The sequence below is a fragment of the Podarcis erhardii genome, assembly GCF_964252035.2.
Source record: "Podarcis erhardii genome assembly, chromosome: 15".
Lineage (NCBI taxonomy): Eukaryota > Metazoa > Chordata > Lepidosauria > Squamata > Lacertidae > Podarcis > Podarcis erhardii.
Genome location: NC_138505.1, coordinates 8521014 through 8543185, shown reverse-complemented (window position 1 = coordinate 8543185; position 22172 = coordinate 8521014). Strand labels below are relative to the sequence as shown.

The 22172-nt window shown below is 42.0% G+C and overlaps 1 protein-coding gene across 3 annotated transcripts in view; it reads right to left on the bottom strand.

Annotated features, from left to right (window-relative positions):
- Positions 1–22172, bottom strand: part of CREB3L4 (cAMP responsive element binding protein 3 like 4) — a 38197-nt gene that overhangs the window by 13606 nt on the left and 2419 nt on the right. The window contains exons 1-4 of one of the 3 annotated variants that reach the window (XM_081841131.1): positions 20777–20890; positions 5461–5640; positions 3698–3953; positions 1937–2049 (exon numbers count right to left, since the gene is read on the bottom strand). In XM_081841131.1, coding sequence (XP_081697257.1) covers positions 1937–2049; positions 3698–3953; positions 5461–5637 — 546 coding nt within the window. In that variant the 5' untranslated portion in view covers positions 5638–5640; positions 20777–20890. Of the gene's footprint in view, positions 1–1936; positions 2050–3697; positions 3954–5460; positions 5641–20760; positions 20891–22172 lie in introns of those variants that run through there. The other 2 variants (XM_081841130.1, XM_081841132.1) reach the window with 2 other exon arrangements.

Below are 22172 nucleotides of genomic sequence, written 5' to 3'. Positions count from 1 at the left end.
TTTGGAGTCATGAGTAGGGGTCAGGCTCCAGTCTGCCATCTCTGATAAACTGGTGGTGGTGGTTAGAGGGAGGTAGCGGACTATGCACTAGCGCCCCCCTGTGGCAAAAGGGAGGAGCCAACCAGCCAAATACGGAAGCCGAATAAGAGCTGTGAGCCACGGCGGGTCATGTAACACCCCCCGAGCCCTACAAAAACTTCTAGTATGCTCATGGCTCTCAACAATGCTTGTGCTGTCAAGACATCCACTCTTGTCCCTTGATATGACATCATCTGTGTGCGACAGCTGGGATTTTGCAGAGTCTAGCAGTGAGTCTGCAGAGTTGCCAGCTAAGGAGCCGGGACAGATATCTGACTCCGAGTTTGATGTTGGAGATCTGAGGCTCACTAAGCCTGAGGCTGGCAGGTGAAGGCCCTCTGGACCCCACATCCCACAGCCCCAGGGCCCATGAGGCCAGAGCCAGGACGCTTGCAGACAGCTCCCCCTAGGCCCTGAGGAACCGTCTGCCTCCCAACCAACCTCATAGGTCTGGGTGAGAGTCCAGAAGACTGGTCTGGAGGAATATGGCAGTTCTCACAAAGGGAGAGAGGTAAAAGATAAAGGGACCCCGGACCGTTAGGTCCAGTCACAGACGACTCTGGGGTTGCGGCGCTCATCACGCTTTACTGGTCGAGGGAGCTGGAGTACAGCTTCTGGGTCATGTGGCCAGCATGACTAAGCCGCTTCTGGCAAACCAGAGCAGCGCACGGAAACGCCGTTTTCCTTCCCGCTGGATGCCACAGAGGCTCAAAAGGCCTCAGGCCACCTCTTTCCTTTGTGAGAGCCAAGTGGCTCACTCGGAGCTGTCTGTGGTGCTGAAAGCCATGTGAGTACAGCCTAGGAGAGGTGGATGGCAGGCAGTGGCTCAAAAGGCCTCTGTGGGAGCAAAGTATAGTGGTACCTTTGTGGTACCTCGGGTTACATACGCTTCAGGTTACAGACTCCGCTAACTCATAAATAGTACCTCAGGTTAAGAACTTTGCTTCAGGATGAGAACAGAAATCGTGCTCTGGCGGCGCGGCAGCAGCAGGAGGCCCCATTAGCTAAAGTGGTACCTCAGGTTAAGAACAGTTTCAGGTTAAGAACGGACCTCCGGAACGAATTAAGTACTTAACCTGAGGTACCACTGTATGTCTATTGGAGCTGTCTGTGGTGCTGAAACACCTAATCTGCCTTGTTTCACATGCTCCTCTGGAAGACCAGGCCAAACCAGGGCTCCATCCGCAGTATACATGTAAAGCTGTATCATTCCACGTTAAACAGTCATGGTTCCCCCAAAGAATATCGGGAAGTGTAGTTTGTTAAGGGGGATAAGAGTTGTTAGGAGACTCCTATTCCCCACAGTGTGGGGACACGGGTGGCGCTGTGGGTTAAACCACAGAGCCTAGGGCTTGCCGATCAGAAGGTTGGCGGTTCGAATCCCTGCGACTGGGTGAGCTCCCGTTGCTCGGTCCCTTCTCCTGCCAACCTAGCAGTTCGAAAGCACAACGTGCAAGTAGATAAATAGGTACTGCTCCAGCGGGAAGGTAAACTGTGTTTCCGTGCGCTGCTCTGGTTCGCCAGAAGCGGCTTAGTCATGCTGGCCACATGACCTGGAAGCTGTATGCCAGCTCCCTCGGCCAATAAAGCGAGATGAGCGCCGCAACCCCAGAGTTGGTCACGACTGGACCTAATGGTCAGGGGTCCCTTTACCTTTACTATTCCCCTCAGTGTGGTTTAACAATCAGGGAATTGTTGCTGTGTGGGGAGCCTTTTAAGAACTCTCAGTACCCTTAACAAACTACTTTCTTTGGGGGAAAGCACGACTGTTTAAAGTGGGGTGAAAAAGCTTTGCATGCATAGTGCAAATTAGGCCCTGGAGAAGACACCCCAGAAGATCAGTTCCATTATTACTTACCTGGGGCACAGGAATGTCTTCCACGTTGGATCTGGTCACATTCTCCAAGATCCCGAGTGACACTTCGCTCATAACACAGGCCTCAGGGAGTATTGCTGGAGGTGTCCAGTTCTCTGGTGGGGAGGAATGAAAGAGTCATGGGGCCAGTCAGAAAGGGGGCAAGTTTGGAAAACAGACTTAGTCTAAATACCTCTAACGCTTTGCCCCAAGGTAAAGGTGGGACTTGCATCAACCTGCATAACTCTCACTGTTACAAGTTCAGCCCGGACACTGAGATCCAGCGCCGAGGGCCTTCTGGCGGTTCCCTCATTGCGAGAAGTGAGGTTACAGGGAACCAGACAGAGGGCCTTCTCGGTAGTGGCGCCCGCACTGCGGAACACCCTCCCTTCAGATGTCAAGGAAATAAGCAGCTATCCTATCTTTAAAAGACATCTGAAGGCAGCCCTGTTCAGGGAAGTTTTTAATATTTAATGCTGTACTGTTTTTAACATTTGATTGGGAGCCTCCCAGAGTGGCTGGGGAAACTCAGCCAGATGGGCGGGGTATAAATAAATTATTATTATTATTATTATTATTATTATTATTATTATTATTATTTTCATTCTGCATTTCTAAGAACTCAATCTTTCAGTGTGGCAGCACCAGCACTTTGGAACTCCCTGCCAATTGACACAAGGCTCATTTCGGTGCCTGCTAAAAACATTGTTCAGGCGAGCCTTTCCAGACACATAGAACACTGACATGTCTTTTCATCTGCTTTTGAGCTTATTGTTGATTTTAATTATTTCAAATCATTTTTTTTAATTGGTTTTCTTGAGTACTCATTTCATTGTTTTATTATTTTGCAACCCCCTTTGAGGTCTTCCTTTTCCTTTCACAATCGAGCGGTATATAATTTTTTAAGGAAATAAATAAATCAGGACCTGAGCACACCAACAACTCGCCCCACTTGTATTTCCTGGCAACTGTCGTTCAGAGCATGTTGTCTCTGAAGAGCAGAGGTGGAACATAGTCCCCATGGCTAGCAGCCATTGATATAGCTTCATCCTCCTTGAGTTTCTTGAATACAGCAGTGTGGTGTAGTGGTTAGAGCGTCAGACTAGGACCTGGGAAACCAGGGTTCGAATCACGACTTGGCCATGAAGCTCATTGGGTGTGCTCTTGGGCCAGTTACCACTTCTCAGCCTAACACATGGGTTGGCAAGCTAAGGCCCGGGGGCTGGATCCGGCCCAATTGCCTTCTCAGTTCGGCCCGTGGGCGGTCTGGGAATCAGTGTGTTTTTACATGAGTAGAATGTGTGCTTTTATTTAAAATGCATCTCTGGGTTATTTGTGGGGCATAGGAATTCGTTCTCCCCCCCAAAAAAATATAGTCCGCCCCCCCCCACAGTCTGAGGGACAGTGGACCGGCCCCCTGCTGAAAAAGTTTGCTGACCCCTGGCCTAAACTACCCCACAGCGTTGCTGTGGGCATTAAGTTTAGGGAAGCTTTTAATGTTTAGGGAAGCTTTTAATGTTTGATGTATCACAGTATTTTAATATTTTTTGGAAGCTGCCCAGAGTGGCTGGGGAAGCCCAGCCAGATGGGCGGGGTATAAATAAATTATTATTATTATTATTATTATTATTATTATTATTATTATTTTATTTATTAAATGAGGAGGAGGAGGAGGGCCAATGAAGCCATCTTGAGTTCCTTGCGGGAAAGGGCGGGAGACGAATGCAACGCAATGCAGTAAAATAAAGAATCCTGCACACTTACCTAAGGGGTTGGAGAAGACAGGATCAGGCCCGGTCGACTCCTCCACCATACCCATGTCACAAATAACCTCATAGATGACGGGGGCTGATATGTCTGGGGGCCCAAGCTCACTCTGCACAGGGGGGTCCACATGGGGATCGTCTGAGATCCCGCTGTCACTCTCTGGCGAGGCGACGGGGCTCCTCGATTCGTAGATGTCGTTTGGGTTAATCAGGAATTGCAAGAGATCTTCTGTGTCGCTGTTACTCGGACGACCCTGGAGCAGGAATGCGGTTGGGTTGCAAGTACAGTGGTACCTCGGGTTAAGAACTTAATTCGTTCCGGAGGTCTGTTCTTAACTTGGAACTGTTCTTAACCTGAAGCACCACTTTAGCTAATGGGGCCTCCTGCTGCCGCTGCACCACCAGAGCACAATTTCTGTTCTCATCCTGAAGCAAAGTTCTTAACCCGAGGTACTATTTCTGGGTTAGCGGAGTCTGTAACCTGAAGCGTCTGTAACCTGAAACGTATGTAACCTGAGGTACCACTGTACTTGCTTTGGAGTGCTTGTGTGTATCTGTTCCCCTTGGGGTGTCAGGAGGGATATTTACAAGAAATTTCAACTGGGGGTGGGTAGCTCTATCATTCCCCCTCTCCCCCGCCACACCTGAGAAAGCTCAGTCGGTTGAACACCAGACTCTTAATCTCAGGTTCGTGGGTTCAAGCCCCACGTTGGGCAAAGGATTCCTGCATTGCAGGGGGTTGACAACCCTTGCTGTCCCTTCCAACATTGTCCCTTCCAATTCTATGATTCCCATCGGCCAACTCCTGACAGATGAGTGAGGCTGCCCGCCCGCCTGTCAGTCACCTGACCTGTCCATCACTTGACAGAGGCACAGCTCTGAAGTTGGAACACAAGCAGAGCCTGTTGGATCAGGCCCATCGAGTCCAGCGTCCTGTTCTCACAGTGGCCAACCCAATAGGAAACCACAAATCAGGATTCGAACCCAAGATCACTGTGGCTTCCAGCAACTCGTATTCAGAAGCACTGTGGCTGGTAGATATCAGTAGCCCTATCTTCCATGAAGGTTAGAATTTTTCTATTTTTTAATTATTATTTTTTTATTTATACTTTTCAAGTTTATACATGTCACTAATTTTTCAATCATTTCGACATTTCAAAACTTGACCTCCTTCCCCCTCTTTCTGCAGTCCCCTTCAGTTTATTGCATCTTCTGCATATCCAAAGTAACTTAAATTTGCTCATTTATTCATCTTCTTTAAATATATACTCTTATGAAACTGCAGGTTTATTACAGTAATCCCGCCAATGTTTTTACCTGTTTACAATTTATCTGTAACTTGGTTACGGATTTCCATTCTGTAACCATTTCCATTCATGTGTGTGTGTGTGTGTGTGTGTGTGTGTGTGTGTGGAAATTGTTTCTTGAATAGTTACAGATAAATTGTAAACAGGTAAAAACATTGGCGGGATTGTTGTAATAATAATAATATTAATAATATTGTAATAATAATAATATTGTAATAATAATTGTATATATATATAAATAAATAGTTATATTGATTTCTTATTCTTCCAGTAAGTTTCACCATTTCTGCATATTCCATAAGTTTTGGTATCCATTCTTCCTCTGCTGGGACTTCTGCTTCTTCCCATTTTTGGAAAAATGGCCGTGAAGCTTAGAATTATAGCACTGTAGAGCTGGCAATGACTCCCACCCCAGGGGTACCCCAAAGCCCACCTAGTCCAGCCCCCGACTCACCAGCACTTCGCCGGCTGCCCAGGCCTCGTAAACCTTTTCTGACGCTCGTCCATAGGCGTGGTCTTGAAGCGGGAAGCTGGGTTTGGACATTGGCGCAGAAAAGGCTCCGTTGGGCACCAATCCTTCCTGCCCCTCGAAGAGGAGGACATCTGGGAGAGTAGGGTTGCTGGATTCCATGGCCTGAGATGAGCAGACAGCATGTTAGCGGCTGAGAAACCTGCGAAGTCCCTGATTCAAATCCTGACCTTGTTTAGTAGCCTTAGGCAAGCTACCCTCTCTAGGCCTCAGGGTTTCCATCTGCAATATGGAGAGATTGGGTGGTAATGCCCTACCTTTTTTGGGGGGGTAGAGATTGTGTATAAAAACAGAGAGAACAGTTATAACAACAGATGAAAATTATCATTATTATTATTCTACATGACTGCACCCCCCTTCATCTGAAGGTCACAGAGTGGTTAACAATGTAAAAAGGCACTATGCAGAACTGGCAAAACTGACATACAGTGGTGCCTCACAAGACGAAATTAATCCGTTCCGCGAGTCTCTTCGTCTAGCGGTTTTTTCGTCTTGCGAAGCAAGCCCATTGACGGCTTAGCGGATTAGCGCTATTAGCGGCTTTTAGTGGCTTATCGGCTTAGCGGATAAGCAGATAAGTGGCTTAGTGGCTTAGAAAAAGGGGAGAAAAAGGGGGAAAAAACCACAGGAACTCTCAAGACATTTTCGTCTTGCGAAGCAAGCCCATAGGAAATTTGTTTTGCGAAGCACCTCCAAAACGGAAAACCCTTTCGTCTAGCGGGTTTTCCGTCTTGCGAGGTATTCGTCTTGCGGGGCACCACTGTATAAGCTACGGGACAAGGATAACTGTGACTTTAAAGATGAATGGGAACCCTTTACAAAGTATTTGAAGACGTAACAAAGCGAACTGGACTCCTTGGCTGGTTTTGAATAAACATTCACAAACTTTTTATTGATAATTATTACTTAAATAGTTTGAGGATCTATACAACTGTGTAACATGCAGAAAACAGCATTTTTAGAGAAATCAAAGACTGGAACTGAAGGAAGTCGGGGGGTGGGATTTGTGTGGGAGGGTGGGGAAGGGAGGAAAAAAGGGGGGAAATAAGGATGACATGTTTCTGGATAATATGTTTTGTTTTAATTTTGAATAAAAAAGTAATTAAAAAAAAACCCAATGTAAAAAGGCAAAAATGCACTCCACAAAAACAACCACCTCCCCACAGTTTAAAAGGCAAGCAAAACAATGAAACAGGCACGTAGAATGAGTGCAGTTGCACACGCGTTAAAACAAAAAAGGTAAGTAAAAAAACCAATAGCATCATCTGATTATTGAGTATAGTTCCAAATTTGCCAGGTTTGTGATGAAGACTGGCCTGCACATTGTGGTTCCACTGTACAGTATATGTCATAAAGGAATGCTAACTCATATAAAAACTGTCTGGAGGTTCTATTCAAAATCTCAAATTACGCTTAATTTCCCCCGTTATAGCTATATTTCAGAGTGAGTGGTCTACCTTACAAGGTTGCTAGTAAGAGTTACCGACTGATTTCTTTGAGCACCCTAAGACTGAAACCCTACCTAAGAGATGTAAAGTTGCAATCTTATACCCATTTTCCTGGAAGCGAGTTCCATACTGTTGCCATGTGACCTCTTTTTCCAGGACGTGTTCTTTTTCATGGGCAAAATGTAAAATAAGATTCATCAGAGCGATCCAAGCAGAAGTCGGCAAATGAGTTCTCTCTTTTTTGCCCTTCAAAATATGGCAAGCCTAGACTTCCTCTGAAGGAGAAGGCACACAGCTTGGGAGAGATTTTGGATCCATCGCTGGCATACCCTCAGACACTCTGAAGCCAAAATCCAGGACATCATCATCTTCCTTGTTATTGCAAGAACATGGTGGCCATTTTGGTTGCCACGATTTCGCACTGCGGTTCTCCCCCCGCCAAAAAAAGCATTTGGGGGGCATGGCACCCCAAAACATGTGTTTTGGGGTGAAGATCGCAGCCCTGATTTTGGGGGTGGGTGGGAATTGTGCCTCAAAATCAAATGAAAACATGGCAACCAAAATGACCGCCATTCTCTTGGGTTAAAAAACAAGATTTCCTGGCCTGGTTTTTCTGGGACACTTGGGAGGTAATTTCACTGTTGCTGAAGGCTCAAGTGGTTTTGATGGCATGAAGTGTTTTCCATCAGGGACACCCCAACTTAGGGTTGCCATATGTCTGAAATTTCCTGGCCACACACAAATACTGCAGCCAGAAGCAGTGTCCAGGAAAAACCCATACAGTGGTACCTCGGCTTAAGAACTTAATTCGTTCTGTTGAACAAGCCATTCAGAATATGCAATTGGGCAAATCCCCAGGGCCAGATGGCCTGACCTCCAAGTATTATAAGACATTAAAAGACTACTTGATTCAACCACTGATGGAGGTCAGCAACGAAATTATGGAGGGGAAGAGGGCGCCGGAATCGTGGAAGGAAGCTTTCATCACATTGATACCAAAATCGGAAACTGAAAAGACACAACTCAAGAACTATCGTCCCATTTCCCTTTTAAATGTGGATTACAAAATATTTGCAGACGTCTTGGCAAGTAGATTTAAAAGAGTTTTAAATGAAGTAATTCATAAAGATCAGGCAGGCTTTCTCCCAGGTAGACACATGTTTGCTAACACAAGGAACATTATTGACATTTTGGAACTTTTGCAAACAGACATAAACACAAAAGCAGTGTTAATCTTTATAGATGCGGAGAAGGCCTTTGATAATCCGTTCCGGGAGACTTCCGGTTGACAGCGATCCGAGCGCAAGCGGGGATTTTCCCTCTTGGGAGATCCCGGGTTTTTCGGAGGATTGGGGGTGTCACAGGGCGCAGTGACCCCTCGAAGTAGTGTCAGGAGGGTGTTCTGACACTCAGGTTCCCGCAGGCAGCCGAAACGCGAACCTCCCGGCCGTCAGGTAGCTCTCAAAAAGAGTGACGAGAACGGCGGGGGGGAGAGCGGGTTGCAGGGAGGCCATAGCTACCTCCGAGAAACGAAGCCCCGGGCTTGCAAGGAGAGCTTTCAATTCTCGATTTGAAAGAAATTCGGACTTAATTGGATATAAGAAGAATTTAAAATCAAGGAAAGAAACCGGATGAAAAAAAATTGAAAGGTACGAGACCAGCTTCTCTATTCGCAATCAGCTTAGACGCATGAAAACAACAAAGCGATCAAAAGTGAAAGTAAGTTACCGCTCGCGGCTGTTGTTTCTTCTCCCCTTTAACTGAATAAAAAGTACCCTTTTTGGGGGAGATACAATTTATCAAGGAAGATCTAAAGGGAAAGGGGGGACAGAAGAACAAGACGGAGTTATTTAAGTCCTTTTTGAAGCTTGTGAATTTGATTTGGCGTAACTAGACTTTGCAGCGGTGGCGGAATAAAAACTGCGTAACAAAAGGGGATTTCCAGACTCCATTGCTAAAGTTCTATGAGACTGTCTGATGTTTGCCGTGGAAAGAAGGTTTTTTTCTAAACTGATCTGGACTGGCGTTTCAGGATTGAATACAATTCGGTATACTTTTTGACTGTTTAATTCTTTTTTTGTGTGTGCCAATTTCTTTTTATTGAAACACCTAAATATTTGAGCAAATTAAAACAGTTTGGAGACCTTGCCCCTAGTGGTCAGAACGCATATAACAACTTGTTTTTTTCCGGGTCTTTATTTTTTTTTCTTTAATAAATAGCCCTTGGCTGTTGGATTAAAAGAATTATTGATTCATACAAATTTGGATTAGCCTAATTGGTGGCAGAAGAAATATTTATTCATATCGATTTAAGGAATTAGCCTAATTGGTGGCAGAAGATTGGTTTGAACATTAATATATATATTTTTTATTTTTTATTTTTTATTTTTTCCTCTTCTCTTTTGGATTTCCTCTAACTCCAGTAATTTGCAAAAGTTGGGTCATATTTAAAACAAGTACCTATATTTATGGATTAGCCTAATTGGTGGCAAGAAGACGTTTACAGACAATTTGAACTGTTGGGATTTATTTTGACTATATTCGATTATATTAAGATTTGGACTGGACTTGATGGACTATGAATGGTTGATAGTGGTATTTGTATTTTGAATTGTGAAATTTTGAAAAAGTGTCATTTAAATGTTTCATAAGAATTTGTTTTGAAGAGGGACACAGTATAAATTGTATAAATTGGGGTCTGGATCCAACTGAATCAGGGAAATAGTGGGATTGAACTATTAGAAAAGGAAACGGGTTAGAAAGTAAGGAGAAGGAGAAGGAGAGAATGTCTCACCCACAGAAAAAAGCTGGGGAAGGAGGAACACCGGGAGATAGAAGAGGTTCAAAACCTGAGGCAGATTTCAAAGCCGAAATTTTAAAAATGTTCGCAGAAATTAGACAAAGCGAAAAGAATTTGGAGGATAAATTAGAACATGTAGACACTAGAATTGAGCAGGTGGACAACAAAATAGGTAAAATGGACCAAAAGATTGATGATACAGTAAAAGAATTGAAAGACCAAATAAAAGAAGTCAGCAAGAGAACACAATCTGTGGAGGAAGGATTAAAAAAGACAAAAGTGGAGATGAGGGAAGTTAGGAGAGAAGAGGAGAAGATGAAAGCAGGAATTTCAGAAATGAGCAAAACGCAGGAGGAGTTATGGGATGCAATCTCCATGAACGAACTGAGGCAACGGGAGGTGAATCTAAGGTTGAGAGCAGTTCCAGAGGTCCAAGGAGAAGACATCAAAGACAAATTAATAACGGAAATTGCTCAATGGTTGGAATTACAAAAAGAAGATGTAGAGAAGAGAGTTCAAAATGCATTTAGGATGAGAGTAAGGACAACAAAGACAAGGAAAGTTACAGGAGATTGCTTGATTACTTTTAAAGACAAAGACATGAGGAATTTAATACTCCAAAAAAACAGAGAGAAACGACTGAATATTGACGGGAGTTATATAATTATTTTTAAAGACATACCGGTCAGATTGCTGAAACGGAGAGACCCATATAAACCATTGGTCCAAATTCTGAAGAAAAACAAGATTGAATTTAAATGGGAATTCCCTCAGGGGATTTCTTTTGTTTATAAAGCCAAGAGACACAGACTTACAAGTCCCGAAGAAACAAGTAAGTTTCAGAGACGTTACAAAGAATTGATGGTAGAAGAGGAAGAGGAAGAAGGTGCGGTAGGAGGAATTGACCCGGCGGGAGGAAAATTTCTAAAAGAAAAGTATAAAAAGAATAGAGAGACGGATGAAAAGGAGGAGGAGAAAGAAGAAGAAGAAGAAGAAGAGGAGGAGGAAGAAGAAAAGGAGGAGGAATTATAAAGAGAGAAATTTAGAACAAAATTTTATATTTTTTAATTAATTATCAGAAAATATGGCATTGAAATTATGGAATTGGAACATTAATGGGATGAATGATAAGAAGAAAAGAAATACCATTGAACAATATTTAAAAAGGAAAAATTTGGACATCATCTGTCTTCAAGAAACACACGTGGCAAGGAAACATAAAAAAATTTTGATTAACAACAGATTGGGAAATGAATTTATATCCTCGGATAAAGAAAAGAAGAGAGGCATAGTCCTTTACGTAAGAAAAAATATAGAAGCTCAACAGATCTTTAAAGATGAAGAAGGAAGAATAATTGCAATACAGATCAATTGGCAGGGCGAAAAATTAATAATTGTCGGGATCTACGCACCAAATGGAAACAAGACTGATTTTTACAAGAAATTGGAAGAAAGATTGTTTGAATACATGGATCAAAAAATTATAATAATGGGAGATATTGTGATGGCCTGGGATTCCGATTCTGAGGATGAACCAGAGGAATCCCAGCCTGCACAGGAGTCCCCGCCTCCAGGGCCGGCTGAACTGGGGCAAGGCCTAGATGCTGAAGAGCCTGCACCTGTGACAGAGCATCAGGAGCTGGCCCCAGGTGAAGCCCTTCTGGCCCCAGAGGGGCTTGACAACTCAGTGGCCACAGGTGAGCCTCCTCCAGGGCCCAGTAACCCTTCGGCCTCTCCTGATCTGCAGAGGCTTAGGGCAGAGAGGCGAAGGGAACTGGTTGCCCCCAGGAGGAGTGCTCGCCTTAAGGCCAGAGGAGGCGGGGCTCCTGGGGGTCGGGACCGCCCCCGGCCTTAGAAGAGGATAAAAGCCCAGTCAGCCTGGCCCCAGGTTGCGGGAGCAACGTCGTTGTTGGCTTTGGACCTTCCTGTGTTCCTGATCCCTGCTTGGCCTCCTGTTCCTGACTATCCGGTGTTCCAGTTCCCAGCTCGGCCTCCTGTTCCAGCGTACCTGTTCCCCGCCCGGCTCCCCGTCTTGGACCTCGCCCCTCTTCGTGTGGACTCTGCTTACACCCACGGTACCTTCCCCCGGGACCAGCACAGATATGAACGGAGTTGTATCAACGGAAATGGACAGATTAAGAGAAAAAAGTGACAGTAAAGAAGGGAAATTACCGAAGACCTTTTTTGCATTGGTGCAAAATCTCAATTTAATTGACATTTGGAGACTCAGACACCCATTAGAAAAAGAGTTTACATTTTATTCGGAACCGAATCAGTCCATGTCAAGAATAGATCAAATTTGGATCTCGAATGAACTAACTACCAGAATCCAACAAATAGAAATCCAACCTAAAGTAATTTCGGATCACAATCCGATAAAAATGGAGATAAAGGCGTATGAAGAAAGAACATTTAGATGGAGATTGAAAGATTACCTTTTGGAAGATGAAAGAATCATTCAAGATGCTCGCAAAAAATTGATGGATTATTTTGTAGATAATATGAACAAAGGCACAAAGATCAGTACAGTTTGGGATGCAAGCAAGGCGGTAATGAGGGGATTTTTTATCCAACAGAATGCGATTAAAAACAAGAATAGAGAGAAAGGGAAGAAGGACATCCTAAAACAAATAATGGACAATGAACAAAAGCTAATCAAAAAGCCAAATAACATTAAGATAAAACAAAACATTAAAGTTTTGCAGACACAGTTTGCCATGATCATAAACAAAGAAGTTGAATGGAATATTAAAAGACTGAGACAAAGGAACTTTGAATTCGCAAACAAACCTGGAAAATGGCTTGCATGGCAAATTAAAAAAAGGAAAGAGCAAAGTACAATAAACAAAATTATTGTGGATGGCGAGGAAATTGAGAACCCAAAAGGCATCAGAAAAGGATTTTTGGATTTCTACAAGCATTTATATGCAAGACGAGAGAAAAACAATATAAAGAAGATAGAGAAATTTTTGAAAGAAAAAAAGGTGCAAAAGATCCCGACAGAAATGAAAGACAGACTGAATGCCCCAATAGAGAATGAGGAAATTGTGGAAACTATAAAACAGATGAAAAAAGGGAAGGCACCAGGACCAGATGGATTTACAGCAACTTATTACAAAGAAATGAAGGGCTCCCTGACGGTACCACTCAAAGAAGTTATGAATAATATTTTGAAACATCAGGACATACCAGAAACATGGAAAGAAGCCTTTATAACACTCATACCAAAACAAGACTCCGATCTCACACAAGTGAAGAATTATAGACCGATATCTCTGCTAAATATGGATTACAATATTTTCTCGGGTATTTTGGCAACAAGACTTAAGAAGATACTGCAACAGCACATCCATGGAGATCAGGCAGGTTTCCTTCCTGGCAGACACATGAAGGATAATGTAAGAAATATAATAAATATTCTGGAATATCTGACTGCCAGTAATGAGAGACAGGCCGTCCTAATGTTTGTGGATGCAGAGAAAGCGTTTGATAATGTTTCATGGGAATTTATGTTGAAAAACTTGGAAATGATGGAAGTGGGAGAAGACTTTTATAATGGTATAAAGGCAATATATTCAGAACAGAGAGCAAAATTGATTATAAACAATGTAATTACAGAAGATGTGAATATAAAGAAAGGTACAAGACAGGGATGCCCTCTTTCGCCACTGTTATTCATTACGGTTCTGGAGGTCCTGTTGAGTTCTATTAGGCAAAATGAACTAATAAAGGGGGTAACAGTAGGTCAAAATCAATATAAAGTTAAAGCCTTTGCCGATGATCTGGTAATTACAGTGGAAGATCCGACAAGAAGTTTAAAAGAAGTTATAAAAGAAATTGACCAATTTGGAAGAGTAGCCGGATTTGTACTAAATAAGAGGAAAACTAAACTTATGGTGAAGAATTTGGACCAAAGTCTGATGGAAGAAGTGCAAAGAGAAACAGAGATGGAAGTGGCGAAAAAAGTAAAATATTTAGGAATATGGTTAACCCAAAAAAATATTGATTTATATCAAAACAATTATGTGACAACTTGGAACATTATTAAGAGAGACCTCGAAGTGTGGAGTAGGATGAAATTATCTTTTTGGGGCAGAATCTCTTCAATTAAGATGAGCGTGCTTCCAAAGATGTTGTTTTTATTTCAAATGATTCCAATAATCAAGGGGACAAAGATCTTCAGAGAGTGGCAAAGAATGATTTCCAAATATATCTGGCAGGGCAAAAAGCCACGAATACAATTCAAGTTACTAACTGATGCGAAAGAAAGAGGTGGCTTCGCCCTGCCAGATTTGAAACTTTATTATGAAGCATCTTGTCTCTGTTGGTTAAAGGACTGGATAACACTAAAAAATAATAAGTTATTGGACTTGGAAGGGTTTGACAACAGGTTTGGTTGGCACGCCTACTTATGGTTGGGAAAGAAGAAAGCTCACAAAAGTTTTGCCAATCATATTTTTAGAGGTGCCCTAATAGAAATATGGGATAGGTACCAAAATATTTTGGAACCAAATGTACCTCATTGGTTATCCCCACTGGAGGTCATGAGTGTTAAAAAGACAAACATGAGAGAGGATTGGATGACTTATGGAGATATTGTAATTAAAGAGGGGGGGAAATGGAAATTGAAGCCATATGAACAAGTTAAAAAATATGTATATGATTGGTTGCACTACTTCCAAACAAATGAAATGTTTAAAAAGGATTGTAAAGAGAGGAAATATATTGAAGGAGAGTCTAGATTTCAGAAAGAGATAATAAATAATGATTATAAGGTTTTGTCAAAAATGTGTAAAATGCTATTGGAATGGCAAACAAAAGACGAAGAAGTTAAATCGGTTATGATACATTGGGCCAAGGATTTTGGTTATAATATACAGCTGACAGATTGGGAGAAGGTATGGAAGGAAAATATGAAATTCACTGCATGTATGACGATAAAGGAAAATATCATGAAAATGGTATATAGATGGTATATCACTCCCGTTAAACTTGCAAAAATGTATAAGACATGTAATAAATGTTGGAAATGTAAGGAGAAGGAAGGGTCGTTTTATCATATGTGGTGGGAGTGTAAGAAAGTAAAAGGCTTCTGGGAAATGATATATAATGAGTTGAAAAAGATGTTTAAATATACGTTTGTGAAGAAACCAGAAGCCTTTTTGTTAGGAATTACAGGAAGCGAGATCAATAGAAGTGATTATAAACTTTTTCAATATGCAGTGACTGCGGCAAGAATTTTAATGGCTCAAAAATGGAAACAAGAAGATTTACCAACATTGGAAGAATGGAGATGGAAATTGATGGACTTTGCTGAATTAGATAAACTGACAGGAAAAATCAGATACCAAAAGGATCACAAGTTCATACAGGACTGGAGAAAGTTTACGATTCATCTGGAAAATATATGTGATGAACAGACAACGCTAGTCGGTTTTAAAGAGGCTTTGTGAGGAGAAAGGGTGTTGTAAGAGGGGAAAGAGCTGTAAAGATTCACTAACTAGCAATACAATTATAAAGGAAATGTGAATTAAATTTTAAAATCATGAGGATTGTGGAGGGAGCTGGGGGAAGTCTAAAAGAATTTATGTATTATATTGGAAAGTATGTGTTATTTAAATTTGTAAAAGAAAAACTTTTCTAAAAAATTAATAATAATAAAAAAAAGAAATTAATCCGTTCCGCGAGTCTCTTCGTCTAGCGTTTTTTTCGTCTTGCGAAGCAAGCCCATTGACGGCTTAGCGGATTAGCGCTATTAGCGGCTTTTAGTGGCTTATCGGCTTAGCGGATAAGCAGATAAGTGGCTTAGTGGCTTAGAAAAAGGGGAGAAAAAGGGGGGAAAAACCACAGGAACTCGCAAGACATTTTCGTCTTGCGAAGCAAGCCCATAGGAAATTTGTTTTGCGAAGCACCTCCAAAACGGAAAACCCTTTCGTCTAGCGGGTTTTCCGTCTTGCGAGGTATTCGTCTTGCGGGGCACCACTGTATAAGCTACGGGACAAGGATAACTGTGACTTTAAAGATGAATGGGAACCCTTTACAAAGTATTTGAAGACGTAACAAAGCGAACTGGACTCCTTGGCTGGTTTTGAATAAACATTCACAAACTTTTTATTGATAATTATTACTTAAATAGTTTGAGGATCTATACAACTGTGTAACATGCAGAAAACAGCATTTTTAGAGAAATCAAAGACTGGAACTGAAGGAAGTCAGGGGGTGGGATTTGTGTGGGAGGGTGGGGAAGGGAGGAAAAAAGGGGGGAAATAAGGATGACATGTTTCTGGATAATATGTTTTGTTTTAATTTTGAATAAAAAAGTAATTAAAAAAAAACCCAATGTAAAAAGGCAAAAATGCACTCCACAAAAACAACCACCTCCCCACAGTTTAAAAGGCAAGCAAAACAATGAAACAGGCACGTAGAATGAGTGCAGTTGCACACGCGTTAAAACAAAAAAGGTAAGTAAAAAAACCAATAGCATCATCTGATTATTGAGTATAGTTCCAAATTTGCCAGGTTTGTGATGAAGACTGGCCTGCACATTGTGGTTCCACTGTACAGTATATGTCATAAAGGAATGCTAACTCATATAAAAACTGTCTGGAGGTTCTATTCAAAATCTCAAATTACGCTTAATTTCCCCCGTTATAGCTATATTTCAGAGTGAGTGGTCTACCTTACAAGGTTGCTAGTAAGAGTTACCGACTGATTTCTTTGAGCACCCTAAGACTGAAACCCTACCTAAGAGATGTAAAGTTGCAATCTTATACCCATTTTCCTGGAAGCGAGTTCCATACTGTTGCCATGTGACCTCTTTTTCCAGGACGTGTTCTTTTTCATGGGCAAAATGTAAAATAAGATTCATCAGAGCGATCCAAGCAGAAGTCGGCAAATGAGTTCTCTCTTTTTTTGCCCTTCAAAATATGGCAAGCCTAGACTTCCTCTGAAGGAGAAGGCACACAGCTTGGGAGAGATTTTGGATCCATCGCTGGCATACCCTCAGACACTCTGAAGCCAAAATCCAGGACATCATCATCTTCCTTGTTATTGCAAGAACATGGTGGCCATTTTGGTTGCCACGATTTCGCACTGCGGTTCTCCCCCCGCCAAAAAAAGCATTTGGGGGGCATGGCACCCCAAAACATGTGTTTTGGGGTGAAGATCGCAGCCCTGATTTTGGGGGTGGGTGGGAATTGTGCCTCAAAATCAAATGAAAACATGGCAACCAAAATGACCGCCATTCTCTTGGGTTAAAAAACAAGATTTCCTGGCCTGGTTTTTCTGGGACACTTGGGAGGTAATTTCACTGTTGCTGAAGGCTCAAGTGGTTTTGATGGCATGAAGTGTTTTCCATCAGGGACACCCCAACTTAGGGTTGCCATATGTCTGAAATTTCCTGGCCACACACAAATACTGCAGCCAGAAGCAGTGTCCAGGAAAAACCCATACAGTGGTACCTCGGCTTAAGAACTTAATTCGTTCTGTTGAACAAGCCATTCAGAATATGCAATTGGGCAAATCCCCAGGGCCAGATGGCCTGACCTCCAAGTATTATAAGACATTAAAAGACTACTTGATTCAACCACTGATGGAGGTCAGCAACGAAATTATGGAGGGGAAGAGGGCGCCGGAATCGTGGAAGGAAGCTTTCATCACATTGATACCAAAATCGGAAACTGAAAAGACACAACTCAAGAACTATCGTCCCATTTCCCTTTTAAATGTGGTTTACAAAATATTTGCAGACGTCTTGGCAAGTAGATTTAAAAGAGTTTTAAATGAAGTAATTCATAAAGATCAGGCAGGCTTTCTCCCAGGTAGACACATGTTTGCTAACACAAGGAACATTATTGACATTTTGGAACTTTTGCAAACAGACATAAACACAAAAGCAGTGTTAATCTTTATAGATGCGGAGAAGGCCTTTGATAATATCTCTTGGAAATTTATGAAGGGAAATTTAAAAGAAATGGGAATGGGACGGGGTTTTGAGAATGGGATTGATGCAATATACTCAGAACAAAAGGCCAAATTGATAGTTAACAATGTGGTTACAGAAGAGTTCAAAATTGAAAAAGGAACACGACAAGGCTGCCCGATTTCCCCTCTGTTATTCATTTCGGTTCTGGAGGTGCTCTTGAATATGATCAGAGGGGACCGGTTGGTGGAAGGGATTCAGGTCGGAGCGAAACAATATAAACTTAAAGCCTTTGCAGATGACCTAGTTTTGACTTTGCAGGAGCCAGAATCTAGTACAAAAAGAGTATTGCAACTGATACAAGACTTTGGTCGGGTGGCGGGATTTAAACTAAATAAACAGAAAACTAAGGTGTTGGGAAAAAATTTGACAGATACAGAGTCAGAACGGTATCAGAGAGAAACAGAACTAACTGTGGTTAAAAAAGTAAAGTACCTAGGGGTAAACATAACAGCAAAAAATCTGAGTCTATTTAAGGATAACTATGAAAAATGTTGGTCTGAAATTAAGAGAGACTTGGACAGTTGGACAAAACTGAAGCTTTCTTTGTTAGGCCGAATTGCTGCTATTAAGATGAATGTATTGCCAAAAATGTTGTTTTTGTTTCAAACACTACAGATTGTGGACAAGACGGAGTGCTTCCGGAAGTGGCAGAAAGATATATCTAAATTTGTCTGGCAGGGCAAAAAGCCCAGAATTAAGTTTAAGATATTAACAGATGCGAAAGAAAGAGGGGGCTTTGCCCTGCCAGACCTAAAGTTGTACTATGAAGCCGCAGCTTTCTGCTGGCTAAAAGACTGGCTACTTCTCGAAGACACTGACGTACTGGACCTGGAAGGTTTTAACAATGCTTTTGGTTGGCATGCATACTTATGGTATGACAAGGTTAAGATCAATAAGGCCTTTAAGAACCATATTGTCAGGAAAGCAGTGTTTAATGTCTGGACAAAATACAAAGACTTATTGGAAAATAAAACTCCAAGGTGGCTTTCACCTCTGGAAGCTAAGGCCCGAAAAAGACCCAATATGGAGGCCAAATGGCCAAAATATTGGGAAATATTAGAAAAAGATGGAGACAATTGGAAATTGCAGAGTTTGGAGAAAATAAAGGATAAAGTGCGAGACTGGTTACATTATGCTCAGATTAAAGAAGTCTTTAAAAATGACAAAAAGCTAGGGTTCCAGGTGGAGAAATCGAAGTTAGAAACAGAATTGTTAGAACCAAAGACTAAGGTACTTTCAAGAATGTATAACTTGCTGTTAAAATGGAATACACAAGACGAAACGGTTAAATCAGCTATGATAAAATGGGCACAGGACATTGGGTATAATATCATGTTTGAGGACTGGGAAAGGTTGTGGACCACTGGGCTGAACTTCACTGCATGTAATGCTTTGAAGGAAAATGTAATGAAAATGATATATAGATGGTACATGAACCCAGTTAAACTTGCCAAGATATACCATTTGTCTGATAATAAATGTTGGAAATGTAAAGAAAATGAAGGAACATTCTTTCACCTCTGGTGGACTTGCCCTAGGGTGAAGGCCTTCTGGGAAATGATATATAATGAGCTGAAAAAGGTATTTAAGTATACCTTCACCAAGAAACCAGAGGCCTTCCTTCTGGGCATTGTCGGTCAGAAGGTGTTAAAGAAGGACCGAACATTTTTCATGTATGCAACAACGGCAGCAAGGATACTCATCGCTAAGAATTGGAAAACTCAAGAACTACCCACACTGGAAGAGTGGCAGATGCAACTGATGGACTATATGGAACTAGCAGAGATGACTGGCAGAATCCGACACCTGGGAGAGGAGAGGGTTGAAGAAGATTGGAAGAAATTCAAGATTTATTTAAAAAAACACTGTAATTTGGTTGAATGTTAAGAAAGGATGCTAGATCATAAATAATTGTGCACCATTAAATTAGAAAGAATTAAGATGATAAGTAAATTTGAGAAAAAATTATAAACCTTTTGGAGAATTTATAGATTATATTTAAATGAATTTGACACAAGAGTGTAAACAAGATGATAAATTGCTGGCAAGAATTGACAATGATGCAAATGGGAGCGGGAGGCGGGAGGGAGTCCAAGGATGTTATGAAAAGATGTTATGATATTTGTTATACTGTTCTTTATTTTTGCATTTATGTTTAAAAACCTAAATAAAAGATATTAAAAAAAAGAAAAGAACTTAATTCGTTCTGGAAGTCTGTTCTTAACCTGAAACTGTTCTTAACCTGAAGCACCATTTTAGCTAATGGGGCTTCCTGCTGCCGCCGTGCTGATTACTGTTCTCATCCTGAAGCAAAGTTCTTAACCCAAGGTAATATTTCTGGGTTAGCGGAGTCTGTAACCTGAAGCGTATGTAACCCGAGGTACCACTTTATTGGCACAGTGTTGTCATTGCCGATTTACAACTTTTGTGTGTGGATTTTCACTTTTTGAAATATGGCAACCCTAGACTTCTGAAATCCCCCTCCCCCCCCCCAAAATGATATAACAAACGTAACATAAAGGAAAATTAATGTAGACCGACTAAGAACTGTAAATAAGATGAAGCAAAAGACCAAGCATGAGATAGAAGAAGCATTACTATACAGAGTTGTATAATAAATAAAAATGAAAAAAAAAAACAAACAGTAGGTGGAGGAGGCAGGGGCAATTCATCCTCGTTTTCTCCCCATTTTCCTGCTGAGAACACTGAGGCTAAGGGGGAGGAAGCTGACAACCAGAGCCACCCTCTGAACTGGTTGTTTCAGTCAGAGAGCAGGGGGGCACTGAAGTCGGTGGGTCACTGCCCTGACGGACCAGCTTGCACAGCCATGAGCCATAAGCCTACAAAAAGTTCGCTTAACCATTGGTTTGTTCGCCTTGAAAAGCACGACTGCCCGGTGGATTTTTCTGAAGTGGATTAGCCTGTGCTGAAATTTAAGCTGCGTTATCAGTTGATCTGCTGCTCCGGAGTCCTTTCCACCCCCCATCTCTTACCTTGCTCAAATATTACCTGCCCGCTTCAAATATCTCTCTGTGTCCCCCACTGCCTGTAAGCGACCTTCAGACTTGCAGCCAGCCTGCTTCAAGCAAGGTAGCATTTCTTCCGCCTTCTTCTTCTTCTTCTTCTTCTTCTTCTTCTTCTTCCGTACAGGATCCTGGCATCCTGGAACAGCCTTGCCAAGGCCCACCCCCAGGCCTTAAACCAATTAAAAGGGGTCAGGTAAACACATTCACCTGTTCAGGCAGAGCTGAATTGGAGGAGGAGAACTCTTCACCGTGTGGCCCTGAGAACAGAAAACACGGCGAAATCCTAATCACATTTATTCAGGTGTGCTCATTTAAAGCGCTCCTCGCAATAATACTGGGAACTGTAGCATGCTAAGGGTGCTGGGAATTGCAGTTCTGTGAGGGATTAACGACAGAAGCCGTGTGCTTGAAATGTAATTACTGTAAAGTGGAAAATCATCTTGAATTTGATAGTGTTTGCTTCTGAGTAAATAAGGTTAAAAAGTAGAGACATCACCTTGCCAACAAAGGTCCGTATAGTTAAAGCTATGGTTTTCCCAGTAGTGATGTATGGAAGTGAGAGCTGGACCATAAAGAAGGCTGATTGCCGAAGAATTGATGCTTTTGAATTATGGTGCTGGAGGAGACTCTTGAGAGTCCCATAGACTGCAAGAAGATCAAACCTCTCCATTCTTAAGGAAATCAGCCCTGAGTGCTCACTGGAAGGACAGATCCTGAAGCTGAGGCTCCAAGACTTTGGCCACCTCATGAGAAGAGAAGACTCCCTGGAGAAGACCCTGATGTTGGGAAAGATGGAGGGCACAAGGAGAAGGGGACGACAGAGGACGAGATGGTTGGACAGTGTTCTCGAAGCTACCAGCATGAGTTTGACCAAACTGCAGGAGGCAGTGGAAGACAGGAGTGCCTGGCGTGCTCTGGTCCATGGGGTCACGAAGAGTCAGACACGACTATATGACTAAATAACAACAACAACAACAACAACAAATAAGGTTGCCAGAAATCGGGGGCTGGAGCACACTCATTTCTATGCAGGGCAGACCTCTTGAAATCAATGGACCTAAGTTAGACTTGCCAGGAACCACATAATATCCCTTTCTGGACTGCTAAGAAATCAATATTTTAATGTGGCAGCACCTGCAGTTTGAAACTCCCTACATGTTGTTATTTATTCATTTACCGCCCTTTATCCGTAGATGTCAGGATCACAACATGAAATCGCAATATAAAAAACAGGAAATGCGTAACAAAAATAAGAACAAAGCTGAACAAATAATCCCAGCTCCCACAACACATTGAAAAGGGCATAAGATGTCAATCAGCCAAAGACCTGGTTGAAGAGAAAGATTTTTGCCTGGCACCTAGAGTGTATTATGAAGGTG